Source organism: Vespula vulgaris, chromosome 10 (assembly GCF_905475345.1).
Source record: "Vespula vulgaris chromosome 10, iyVesVulg1.1, whole genome shotgun sequence".
NCBI classification, from domain to species: Eukaryota; Metazoa; Arthropoda; class Insecta; order Hymenoptera; family Vespidae; genus Vespula; species Vespula vulgaris.
Window position 1 is genome coordinate 626,280 of NC_066595.1, and position 12,940 is coordinate 639,219.

General features: G+C 44.7%; 1 protein-coding gene and 1 long non-coding RNA gene across 3 annotated transcripts in view; one reads left to right on the top strand and one right to left on the bottom strand.

Moving 5' to 3' along the window:
• Positions 1-9,888, bottom strand: part of LOC127066927 (uncharacterized) — a 48,033-nt gene extending 38,145 nt beyond the window's left edge. The window contains exons 1-2 of the long non-coding RNA XR_007782525.1: positions 9,766-9,888; positions 7,715-7,950 (exon numbers count right to left, since the gene is read on the bottom strand). This is a non-coding gene — a long non-coding RNA (uncharacterized LOC127066927). The remainder of the gene's footprint in view (positions 1-7,714; positions 7,951-9,765) is intronic.
• Positions 9,092-12,927, top strand: LOC127066917 (EGF domain-specific O-linked N-acetylglucosamine transferase). Of its 2 annotated transcripts, none has more exons than XM_051001193.1 (10): positions 9,092-10,289; positions 10,511-10,717; positions 10,789-10,937; positions 11,029-11,192; positions 11,329-11,446; positions 11,521-11,674; positions 11,753-11,953; positions 12,051-12,184; positions 12,298-12,400; positions 12,487-12,927. In XM_051001193.1, the coding sequence occupies exons 1-10, from the start codon at positions 10,101-10,103 to the stop codon at positions 12,736-12,738; spliced, it is 1,671 nt and encodes a 556-aa protein (XP_050857150.1). In that variant the 5' UTR covers positions 9,092-10,100; the 3' UTR covers positions 12,739-12,927. The 2 variants fall into 2 exon arrangements, with proteins under 2 accessions (XP_050857150.1, XP_050857149.1); XM_051001192.1 differs by having other exon boundaries at positions 9,093-10,289; positions 11,326-11,446.
• Positions 12,928-12,940: the final 13 nt, after the last annotated feature.

The window sequence follows — 12,940 nt, forward strand, 5'->3', positions numbered from 1 at the left end:
AGTAAGAGAGAGACGACTCGCTTTAAAACATCCGATAAGGAGCACGCGCGCGGAAGGCTTAACGATTTCATAAAGGAGATAGCGACTGAGGGCCGAGCTAATTAAGCGATATAATCCCTACGTCCTAAGGGTCGTTAAAGGCAGCATCAAATGCTACCTTTATCTACGGCCCGAGATACTTAAGATAGCGCCACCGAGCATCGACTCGTCTAATTATTACCGACACTTTCTTATATCGCCGGATCAACGAAAATTTCCAAATCCAAAAACGAGTCGATCGTTCGACAAATTTCTCCTTTACAATCCAACCGATATCGAGGATAAAGAAATCCGGTTCCCCGGGAATTTCTACGAATAACGTTCCGTTAACGAGCCATTTGGAAACTAATAAGCCGAATAATTGCTCTAAAAAATATATCTACCAGCGAATGATTCAATTTTAGTATAGGTATTGCTTCTCGCAGGAAGGCGAAATGACGCGATAATGCGATGATGCGGCGTTAAACGTTGCAATAAAATGATATAACGATGTAATAAGCACCGATAAACTTTCGCTCTTCCTACGGCGCAAAATCCCAAAGTAAAGTAAAAGAGAAGGAGAAGAGGAAGGGGAGAGACGGCTAATGTAGATCGTAGGAGGCATCGTTATACCTACCTGCGACTGCGGCTCCGCCAGTATCAGGACGACCGGTAATTCTAATCCAGAACCAGTTTCCTGACAAGGGTACCCTCGTCCTTTTTATTCCAAGTAAAATTACTCGCCGATAACTGGCATGACATTCACGGCGCTTTAAGACGCCGTAATATCGCATCGAACCGAGTTTCGTTCCGAGTTTTCTTCGAAACTCGCTCGAAAAAGCTCGCGATAGACGAACGAGAGAAAAAGCGTGGTTTGTCCTCGCGCCAAACGTTTCAAGGACGAGGGATGTGTTTTTTTTTCTTTTTAATTAAATACAGATAGATAGATGGATAGATAACTGCGAATAAAGAAGCGAGCAAAGACTCATCCTTGGCGATTCACGATCGGAAGTTGATCCACGACTATGTCCCTCTCCTCGATCGTAACCGATAACCGAACGTACCGCATCGGAGGAGCCGGAGATGGAAGAGGAGGAGAAGGTGGAAGAGCGAGTACAGAGGAGTCGTTTCTCGTAATAGTTTTCGGCCGAATCGCATTCGATGTCGACTTCTTAAACCTCGAGGGCTCTCGATCGCGCGGCTCCGGGAATGTCGTGCGTACTTCCAGCGGGACGACCTGCTGGGTCGTCGAATTCTTCGACCCTTAACCCTGTGCCTCTCCGCACGTACCTCTACGTATGTACGTACGACAACGACGAACGGCCTTTCTTCGTTTTACGAGTTGCCACGAGTTAAAGCGGTATTCACATTGAAACGGCACAAGCTCGAATACAACAAAACTATTTCGTTGTATAACGACTTTAATAAAACTATGTTTCATCGACGATGTATCGCAGCTATATTTGTATTCGCTTATACATACTCATTTACGTGTAAACGAAAGCAGAAGAGAATCGTATAAATTCGATCCCTTAATAATTTTATTATCGCCGAAGATGTAACGGCGAAATTTATAGTCGAGTTAAAGTCCCGTCATCGTCCCTTTTTCGCTCCGGACGCGCGCTTTTATCGGCTCGTTTCGCGAGATCCGTTTCGTGTCGCGAGCGACGCCTCTCTCTCTCTCTCTCTCTCTCTCTCTCTCCCTCCCTCCCTTCCTCTACCTTTGCTCTACCGCCAACTATGTGCTATATTTATTACGACGATATTCCCATTTCTTTTCTACGACAAGATAAGAACGTTGGAAAAAATGTGCGCGATTTTAAATAAGATGCGACGAGACGAGGAGACGTAGGTAGGTATACGTATGTTCGTCGACGTGGACGTTCGCTCGAACGAAGACCTTCGAAGACTTTTGCCGAGTCAGGGTTCGAGTCAGGTTCGAGTCAGACTCGAGTCAGGTTCGAAAGGAGAGAGAAGTTCGAGTTTCGAGTTCTAGCCGCTTCGTCGGCGAAGGGCGACGGCCGATCCCCGGATGATCGAATCTGCAAAGGAAATGTCCTCGAAGGATATACAACGGTGACATTTGCTATCGGGTTAACGCCCACGCCAGAACTTACTTCGCAGGTGTGTCCTTCCCTTTCTTCTTCTTCTTCTTCTTCTTTTTTCTTTTTTCTTCTTTCTCCTCCTCCTCCGATAGTCTCCCTATCAAGAGATCTTTGCTCGCTCGCGAGTGCACGCGAGCAAACGTGCGCGCGCGAGCAATAGACCACACCGGCCACCAAGGAATGCACGCCACTTTCTTCGTCTCTTTATGGAAACGCGAGAAGTGTGCGAATCGGTACTTTGCCTTCCTAGCTGCCGGAGAAACTGTGAGAGAGCGGAGGATAGACCGAGGGAGGTAGGGAGGGCTACGGGAGGGGAGAAACGCGAATTCTCATACGGTTCGCGAGTCAGACCGCACCTGCGCGATTCATGCGATCGTTCTACAAGCTCCTATCGTTGCTCGTGATTAAACATTTATACATTCGTATGCTAACCTAAAATGCTGCTTCTGACTGCCTTAGATACCGTCCACGTCGTTCTTAGAAAATCGAATGCGAACGCATCGATTATATTTTTTACGCAGTATCGCGCTTTACGTCTATCGTCGTTTCTCGATCTCTAAACATTCTCCATGAAATTTATGCGGATGTGATTTCAATGATCTTTAAAAAAGCACCGATCGAATGGTGTCCCTTCGAACGTAACTGTACGCACGGTTGTCGTTCGTCAGGGGCTCTCCCTCGCAGTCTCGAGGATGTTTTAAAAAACATCTACTCCCATTTTTCCCCAACTTCCAATTCCGCGATTTTACGGTCACGCTTCTCGGAGGACGACAATAGCGGTGGCAATAGCGAGTTTCGTAGAATAAACATATAACATGCACTCTCGCCGGTCAACACCCACGGAAAAAGTCTCCTTGCTGGAAGTCTCGCATTCAGCATCGGTTGTTGAAGAGAACATCGGAACGGACCAGGCCGCGTGTCGAGATCCACTTTACGAGGAGGCTCAATAGATTATAGAGACGTTAGAACTTCTAGAAGGCCCTCCTACCTGCGCGTCTTATATCTCCGATTTTTTTCAATTTTATTGAGCGCCCTCGTCCTTCTCTTTACTTGTCGTCGTCGTTCTTCACCGTAAATATTTACCACGGAAGGTTTTTTCGTAAAGTCGAGCAAACACTTTTACTACAGGAATATTTTACAACGCAAATTCCGATACGACTATGTAGCCGAAAGCGTATTTACACATATACGATGTAATATACGAGATTATAATATATACGAGAACTATCAAAATAATAACGAGCTAGGAGAAGGAGTCGTGAGCGATCGCAAACATCGGCGAAACGAAAAAGCGTGATGTTTTCTCCCCACGAATTTCCAAATACAATAGCAAGTTTCTAAGACGAATCGTACGGCGGTTCTCGCAAAGTATCCTTCAAAGTCCAAGAATAGGATCGCAGCCGTGGAAGATGCTCGCTGTCACGCTGTCCTGTCCTCGAAGAAGTCCTTTTAACTCGCGCTCGGACCAAGGGTCCACGACAGTGGGTATATCTCGGGCGGACCGTGAATACGAGCGTAGCGTAGCTCGTAAAAAGTTAAACCGGTGACAAGCACTATGACGCGGAATTTACGACGCCGAGGTCGCAGCCCAGGTCGAATCGTGAACACCGCGGGACAAGTTGTCGTCGTCGTCGTCGTCGTCGTCGTCGTCGTCGTCGATGTCGCTGGCGAAAAACGAACTTCAACGAAATCGCAACTGTTGCCTGTGTTGGATGAAAATCGATTTTATCTACGCCGTCTAAAAAGCCATTTTAACGATCACGAAAAATCTAAACGGGCGTTGATGATCCAACCGGTCGAGTAGCGTTCAAGGCTTAATCTTTACGATTAAAATATCCTCCTTAGAAAGTATCCTCGTTCTCTTTGGTATCAAGACTCTTAAGCTGCTTTCACGCGGGAGCCTTTTAATGCGCTTGTTATGTACTACGGTGATATAAACGCTCGACTCCTGAGATGTTAGATACGACAAACTCTTGACTTATGGTACGGCCATAATTGGCGCGAGAGGTGACAATAATTCGTTAACGGTTCGCGATGAGTTCCTTACTCGTGGCCGTGGTCGTTCACATTGTCCTTATTTCTCTCGTTTTACACCAGACACGGAACGAGAAAGAGAAGACGTTAATACGACCAAGCCTCTCTTTCGGTTTATAGAGCTTACGCGTCTCTTATATACGTAGCTACCGTCTTGCCTGGCATCTCATTAATATTTCAATTACTACCTTGCGTTTACGATCGCGACAGAAGCTCACGCGTACGAGTATATACGTGTAGAAACGCACACGCCAAGGAATACGAGTTTAACGGGCGGCAGCTTTGTTATCCCGATCTTCCTCCTCTTTCTCTTTATTCTCCTCTTCGTTTTCTTCCTTTTCTTCCTCTTCTTCTTCTTCTTCTTCTTCTTCTTCTTCTTCTTTGCGGAGAGTATCGAGCTACTCGCGCTCGTAATCCGCGTTCCTGTCGAAATTCCAACGTTCGCATTTATCGCGATAAAACGGTTATCGGTCGGTCCCTCTTCTCTGTTTTCTTTCTTTCTTTTTTTCTCTTATTTCTATCTTTTTCATGGAAACACGAGCCAAGAATTCGTCCGGTAGACACGAAGACTTTTGCGGTTTTGCACCTCGACCTCACGATATTATTATTATCATTCGCCTTTGCGAGACTCTCTCTCTTTCTCTCTCCCTCTCTCTCTTTGTCCACGATAGAAACGTCACAATACGTTTACTTTTACTCGATGCGAGTCCCAGGCGACGTTTCGCGTCCATATTTATGTTAAATGTCCGGCAATGAAAGTGACAGGTCGTTAAGAATTCACTTGGGAAAAGAGAAAGAGAGAGAGAGAGAGAGAGAGAGAGAGAGAGAGAGAGAGAGAATGCGTGCGCGCGCACGAGTAAATGTCAGCCGTAAACGCATCGTTACGATGGAAAATTAGTTCTAATGCGTTGCTCTCGATCTCTGTCTCTCTTTCTCCCGATTCTATCTATGCTTCGCAAATGCTAATACGCGTGATGCGAGACAAGTAATAGTACGCTTTACCTCGAACGTCAACTATACCTGTCACTTAATTCTATAAACGAATCCGTATATTTCTACGTTTATATGTTTACACACACATGTACTTGCACATACGTGCGCGTACCTACGCTCACCAAGTTTCGCGCCTTCTCGCGTAATTCATCTCGAACGTGTGACCCGTCGCGATTAACGACTTGTTTTTGCCGTCCGTCGGGAGAAACGAACGTACGCGTTACGGTGCCATTGAATCTCGGATCGTTACGTCACCGACGAAGAACATGAAAAGCGCATGTACGAGATATACAACGCGGAATACAATTCCGTAGGTGACTCGTTTTACTAGGGGAAACTTTACTATCGAACGAAAATCATTTTTCGACGAAAACTTTTACTCGACAGTTTTCAAAGGCAGCAGAGAGCAAGATTCTTGAGTTTAAGGATTCTCCGTGTTCGTACTTGGCTCGCTTCGCGAGGAAACCTTAAACCCACTTGGCGAGCCCCCATGCGATATTTTAAGCTTTGCGGTTTCTTTCCTGTGCTCTCGGCCGCCGTCAGGAACCGTCAGTAACCCTTTGACCCGGACGACGAGCGAGAGAATAAATTCGGCAGGGAGCCGTGTTTCCTGTTCGAAAGAAAACCGATTCGAAACCGTTTAAAAACTGTTCCCATAAGCGTTGTTACTCCTTCTACTGTATCAAACGATCCCTCATGCGTTCTCGGACGCGACAAATCACCGAATGCAATTTGCATTTAATCGTCCAAGGTCTGTAATTAATCGAGCACGCGGTAACGAGCTGCGTGCGGGAATCCGTAGCCCGATCCGCGGAATTGCAAGCATCTATCATCTATTAATTAAGCGATTAGTCTAGCGTCGCTAACGAGATACTAGCGTGTGAGATGGTATTTCTTCAGCGAGCTCTCTTCTAACGCCCATAGGCGATTTTCCGGCGGTGTCTCGATCGAGAATCCAAGCGTGGCTAATAGAGAACGTTGATTGCTATTGCGACGAACGTAATATTTATACTCCTCGAACGTTTCTTCTTTCGCTTCGTCTTTTCGTTCGACCCAATCTCCAGGTTTATCTGCTACCGCAAACTTTCCAGATTTAATTATTACTTTCGCAACGTCGATTCGAGGGAAGGCCTTTGTGTCACGGAGATCTACGAAGCACGCGCATTGTCTCTCCTTCTCCTTCTTTTCCTTTCGCCCGATAGCACGGGGTTTTATCTACCAGGAAAGGACGAGAATCGCTATAATTTACATCTGTGTACGTATTCAAATGTACCGCGTGGGTAGAGAGGAAAAAGAGAGAAAGAGAGAAATAGAGAGAGAGAGAGAGAGAAAAGACGCAGGTAGATCCAAGAGAATATACGACGGCTCGGTTTTTTGCGGCTTGCAGGTTGATACCAAAGAACAAACTATTCGAAGGTGGCCGGTAGTCGTTCTTTTGATACTTTCGCGGGATACGGGAGAAGAGAAAGAATGGCAGAACGGAAGAGGAAAAAGGCGGAGAGCTTTTTTTCGAGGTAGCGTGGGTGCCTCTAGCACGTTCTCGTTTTGCAAGATGTCCGCGACGGTGGCACGCGCGTGCGCTCGCGAGAGCTCACGATCAACGCCTCCACGCGTTTTCTCCTATCTTTTCGAGAGGATAGACGAAGAGAAAGAGGACTCTCTTAGTCTACGTGGTCTAACCTATGCCAAGGGAGAATATTATAGAACTGATTTTCGCGTAGGTTGGCCCACGTTTTGCGGTGTGTGACACGAGGCGCCACCGCGGCGGGACGTCGCACGTTACACCGATCTCCAAAGCTTACATTTAATCTTACACGTCGCGCTCTCTTTTCTTCTCTCTCTCTCTCTCTCTCTCTCTCTCTCTCCCTCGTCACGGTGATCGAGACGTTGACCAATTCTCGGGAGACAGCTAGAAGAACAAGCCCCAGCACCGAGCCGTTCTCGTTTCCGGAATATGGAATATTTTTAATCGAGATCCTTAAAATGCACGGGCACGTCCACCTTCTCTTTACGACTGCCTCGACTCGGCTCGCCACGAAATTTATCGCTCGAACTTTTAAAGGGATATCGGAGCTGCAATAACAGATATTTATCTATCCTTCTCTTTACGATATTCGGTTTCTACGAGTATCTATACGTGTACACGTGTGTATGTACCTACGCACGAATCCGGCGAACTATCGAGCTCGTAACGTTTTCCTTCGAAGAATCCAACACACTCGTCTGGTTTCGTGTCGTTTCGTTTCGTTTCGTTTCGTTTCGTTTATTATAGTTTCATTTTCGTTTCGGATCGATGGAAGAACGATGGAAGAGCGATGAGCAGCCTAACGAACCACGGCGACAAAACGTTCGCAATAAGAAATATCAAGTTGGTCACGTCGATATAAATAGCATCGAAGAGGAGGTACCGTTGCGGTATCGGGCCAGGTTGAGGGTCGGGCCGAGGGTGACGTGATCGTGATCGATGTAGATCGTTCTCTCGATCTATCCGCGGCAATCCGTGGTCAAGCTCACCGTCGTGTCCTCCATCGATACCGTTCGTATAAACGTACGCGCACACTTACTTGCCCGTACTATACGTTCGTGTGGATGTAACATCGAGCTAGTTCGGTGAGATCTGTTTCCGGGTCACGCCACGGCAGGTTGTGTCCGAAGGTATCCATGAACCATTGTCGCTCGTGTTCGATATCTCGATTCTCTCGCATCGATTAGCATTGATTTGTGGATCATCGTGATTAGCCCGCGGGACGGACCAACGATATCTCGATGCACACGTTCGATCCTTTCCCGAGCGTTGCACCTGAAACAGATAAGCGATCGCGTTCGGTACAAAATCTTTTGCATAATTCGAGAAACGATCGTTGTTTTTCGAACAATGTACAATACGATCTCTTCCAAAGGTGTTCTTAATTGCATCGAAACGATATATCTCGAACTCGAGAAAGACACCTGCAACGAAGAAACGAACGAGCGCGTTGCAGCTGATACACGAGTCTTCCAGATTACGCAACGCGACTCATGCTTAACCGAGTGTGGGACTCGACGTGTTCTCCGACTCGCGAGCGTGGAGACCCTTAGATTTAAATCGTCCTCTCTCTCTCTCTCTCTCTCTCCTTCTTCAACGTGTAAAATCGTATAAACTGCGAAGATAGGATCTGCGTCGACCACGCCTCGAAAGACGATCGAACCTCCTCTACCGTATACGTCGAAATCATTTTTGACGTATTCCAAGCGAATTAGCATAGGGTGCGTCCTGTAGGCTTTATCGAGACTCGAGAGACTTACGTTTACTTTACGTAAGAGTACAGCGCATATAACGGAAGCCATCACTCGACATTGACGTTAGACAATAGCCACCGTGTGGCAGGATGATTCCTTACCGACTACCTCGCTTCTCCCATGCCCCTATTGAATTTCCATACGCGCAAATTCCCTTCGACGAGAGCGTCTTCCGCTAAAGGAAGGGACGCGTCAAACCGGTAAAGCACCTTGGCTAAGTACATGTAAAGTATCATTTCTTTTCACGAAAAATATACTATCGTTTAGAACGAGTACTCGTTCGAAATTATATTTTTACGAAGCTGATAAATCTTCTGTAACATAGTCCAATAAAATGATAATAAATATTTTCTATTCGTGAAAAAAGATACGACGAAATCCGTTCGTAGTATCGATTTGCTACCCACTCTCGACGATCCTTACGAAAAGGCAAAGTCAATTTCGACCATTTTCCCGCCAGAAACCTTTGTATCTACCATCGGTACCATTTTTGCGCGAGTTCTGCATTACCGACGCGTCGGTAAGTAGGATTACCGATGTATCGACGATCGAAAAGCGTCGTTCTAGATTTCTACGTTATCGTTTACGGTCGAGACCATACCGCATTACGACGAGAAGATAACTTTCAAGAAAGACCGATGTGAACTTCACAGAGGGATCTTTATAAGCTTTAGAAAGGGATCGACCCCTTGAGAAGAGCAGGTTTCTCGTCTGGAAACACAAAGAGAGTGTTGTCACGGATCGACGATTCAAACGAGTTTCAACGGAAAAGTGAGAATCTCTTCGCTGGGAAGAATATTTCTAGTGATCTACCAACCGAACGACGCGTATAAAAATGAGTGAATCTTTGAGTTAACCTAGCGATAGAATCGAGAAGAAATAAAACGTGTAAAAGAAATTATTTCGAATCGATAGAAAGGTGCAATGTGCAAGGTGCCATATTCTTCATGGGGAAAACGCTACTAGACAGCTGATCGTACGCGAGCGGAGAAAAATCAAATGCATCGAAGCGTCTCTCGTGGTGATCGCAAGAGCCGATCGGTTCGTGACCGAGAAGCTTTTATTCGAACGAGTTAGTTAAAATTCAATACGCGATCTCCTATTATTTCTCGACGATCGAAGAGAGGAAAGGTATCCTCGTGTATATACACTTGTCGCATCCTCGTTCTACGTTATCGACGGAGTACGTGAGAGATATACGGTAACACGTTGGTCGGCGAGATACACTTGTTCGAAAATAAAAGGAAAAGGCTTCCTCCTTCTGTATACCTTCCTCTCGAGAAATTTTCAAGGATAACCGGTATCGTATTCTGTAACGGATGATGTAAGTCCGCACCTTTTGTCTTTCTTCGCTGGCCGTTAGAAATCTGAACGCGTCTTCTTCTTCTTCTTCATCCTCGTCGTTGTCGTCGTCGTCGTCGTCGTCGTCACCGTCGTGGCCGTGTTCGTCGTGTTGTGCGTGCATGCGGCGTGAATGCGCGCGCGCGCGCACGTGCGTTGCGTACATACGTGTGTTCGTGGTGACCGAACGCCGTGGGTGAGCTCGTCGTACACCCACTTACACAGGTGGCTTCCTTTTTCATTCACGCCGCGCGGCTTCGTGCAAAGACGGCAGTATAGAAAAGACCTCTTGGAAGGATTTCCTCCTTGCTTACAGCAGTGCGTGCCACGATGACGCCAACAACGTTACTACTATTTTCGTCCTCGACGAATTCGATCGTCGTTCTTCTCTTTCTCGTCGCCCTCGCAAACGCCAATTACACGGACATTAATTTACCGGCGAGTCATATGAGATACTACTTTCATTCTTTTCCCACGGTGGCCGAAAAGTGCCGAAACGATACGTCCTGTCCGTATAAGGTAAGCGTTTTTTTCTTTTCTTTCTTTTTTTTTTTTCTTATTTTGTAATTTAATTTAATTTTTTCGTTTCGTTTTCTTTCCATTTCCATTCTTGTCGTAACACTTAGACAAGATCATTTCTCGTAATTCGCCAGTAAAATCGTCACGCATTGTACTTTTCGAAATTTCGCGCGTCTCCAAGTTTATTGATACAGAGAAATATTTGAAACTTATCGTCACAGGACAGTTTTAATGCCAAAGCGTGCTGGGGTTACGAGACCGAATGTAAGGAAGAAAATTCCTTTTCCGTTCCTCATTGTCCGGGTGATCACAAAGGATGGGTAGCAACGAAAAAGGCGCAATTAGACACGTTTTATGCACAAGGAGATTTTGGCTACGTGCGAGATCAAAGAAGGGAAATGATCGTGATGTGCGAGCCTCTTTTTGCCGTAAGTACTTGTTCGTTTTGGCTGAAATATCTCTCCCGAAGAAAATTTCGATCGTATCTCGTTTGTCTAAGGACGACTCGTCGTTGGAGTGCTCCGAACATATGAGATTCTGCAGAGCTAGAAACGTTCTATTAAATTTCACGGATCTTCTGTACAGAAAGGAACCTATAAGATACAAAATGGATGTTTTGAAGGAAGGCCAAATCGGTGGTTATTGCACGTAAGGGAACGTTTAGCGTTTCTAAAAGTAATTCGTTTGATTTAACCAAGGATTTAACAGGAACGGCAAAACATCGTTCTGTCAAATTTAGGCTGAACGAAAAGAAGCTGCGAGAACACGCGGATCACATCAGCCCGCTGCAATCCTGGGGACCGGAGTTACGAAATTTTCGTAGGTTTCATCGACGTCCGATCGTCGAAGGCGATTGCGATATCGTTATAGAAAAACCTACGTACATAATGAAAATAGATGCCAGTAAGCATTCGTCGATTTATCATTCGAATTTTAACCTACCTAAATACATTTTCCTTTTCTCCTCTTCTTTCTCTCCTTCTTTTGACTTTTCTCCTTTTCTCTCTAACGTTCTACGAAAGACAAATTGTTTCAGTAGTAAACATGTATCATCATTTTTGCGACTTCTTCAATCTGTACGCGTCGTTGCACGTCAATCTTTCGCATCCAACCGCTTTTAGTACGGACAATCATATAATGATCTGGGAAAGCTACAGGTAATTGACATCGGCATAAAACAAAAACTACGACTTCTAGAGAAACTGTAACGTCTCGTTCGTTTTATTTTCAGTTATCGATCGGCCTTTCAAGATACCTTCGAAGCTTTCACGAGCAATCCACTGTGGGATCTTAAAACGTTTCGCGGTGAAACAGTTTGCTTCCGCAATCTCGTATTTCCATTACTACCACGAATGATATTTGGACTTTATTACAACACGCCTCTCGTACGCGTATTACCTTTTCAATAAATATCAACGTCATACGACGTATCGCCATTAACGACTTATCGTTTCGTTTTTCAGATTTATGGCTGCGAGAAGAGTGGCTTGTTTAAAGCTTTCGGAGATCACGTGTTACACAGACTCAAAATACCTCTACTCGAAAGGAAAAATGAGAAAATACGTGTAACCTTGCTCAGCAGAGACACCCAATACAGAAAAATTTTAAACGAGGAAGAATTAGTACGAGCTTTGAAAAAAAATAAAGAATACGAAGTTCGAAAAGTACGAATAAATTTCTAACCTGTGTACCGAGATGATACAGGATCTACGTATCCTTACGAGCGAGCGTATACAACTAACTTCTACGCCTATTTTCCAGGTAGTTTATAACAAGAAAGTATCTTTCAAAAAACAACTTCAAATCACAAGAAATACCGATATATTCATCGGTATACACGGAGCGGGCCTTACTCATCTTTTGTTTCTACCTGACTGGGCTGCTGTTTTTGAGATGTGAGGACTATCGATACGTATCAAATCGATATTCGAGAATTATCGATATAGCAAACAACGCGTAGGAACGTATACATTTGTCACGTTTTGATATTTTTTTTTTTTTTTTTTAGATACAATTGCGAGGATCCCAGTTGTTACAAAGATCTTGCGAGATTACGAGGTATTAAATATTTTACGTGGGAAGACAATTCGAAATTAATTCAACAAGATCCTGTGAGTGATCGAAATCTTCGTTGCTCTCGTTGACGTAAAAGAACCGATAACTACTATTATTAACCTACAATTTTGTTTCCGTACAGGGTACACATCCCGACGGTGGAGCTCATGCCAAATTTACGAATTATCATTTTGAGGTTAAAGAATTCCTACGCATTGTTTCTTTAGCTAGTACTCACGTGAAACATCATAACGCTTTCAAAGATTTCTTAAGCAACAATATGCTTCAAAAAACGAAAAAGAAAGATAGTAGAATACTCGTTGAAACGTCAACGGAGGAGAATGCGTCTAAAGTACAACATAAGCGTGACACTCGATCCAAGGACGAATTATGACGAATTTAGGAAGATCGATTTCCTAATAAAAAATACTAAACAACGGGTATATCGTCGACGAACACTGTAATTACAAATACACAAAGGAAACGCTTCGTTACCAGTTAAACTATTTTACTTATTTTTATACCAATGTACATACATATTTGTTTTGATAAAAAAGAAATAAATATGAGACGTCTCTCGATATGTCTGTGCATTG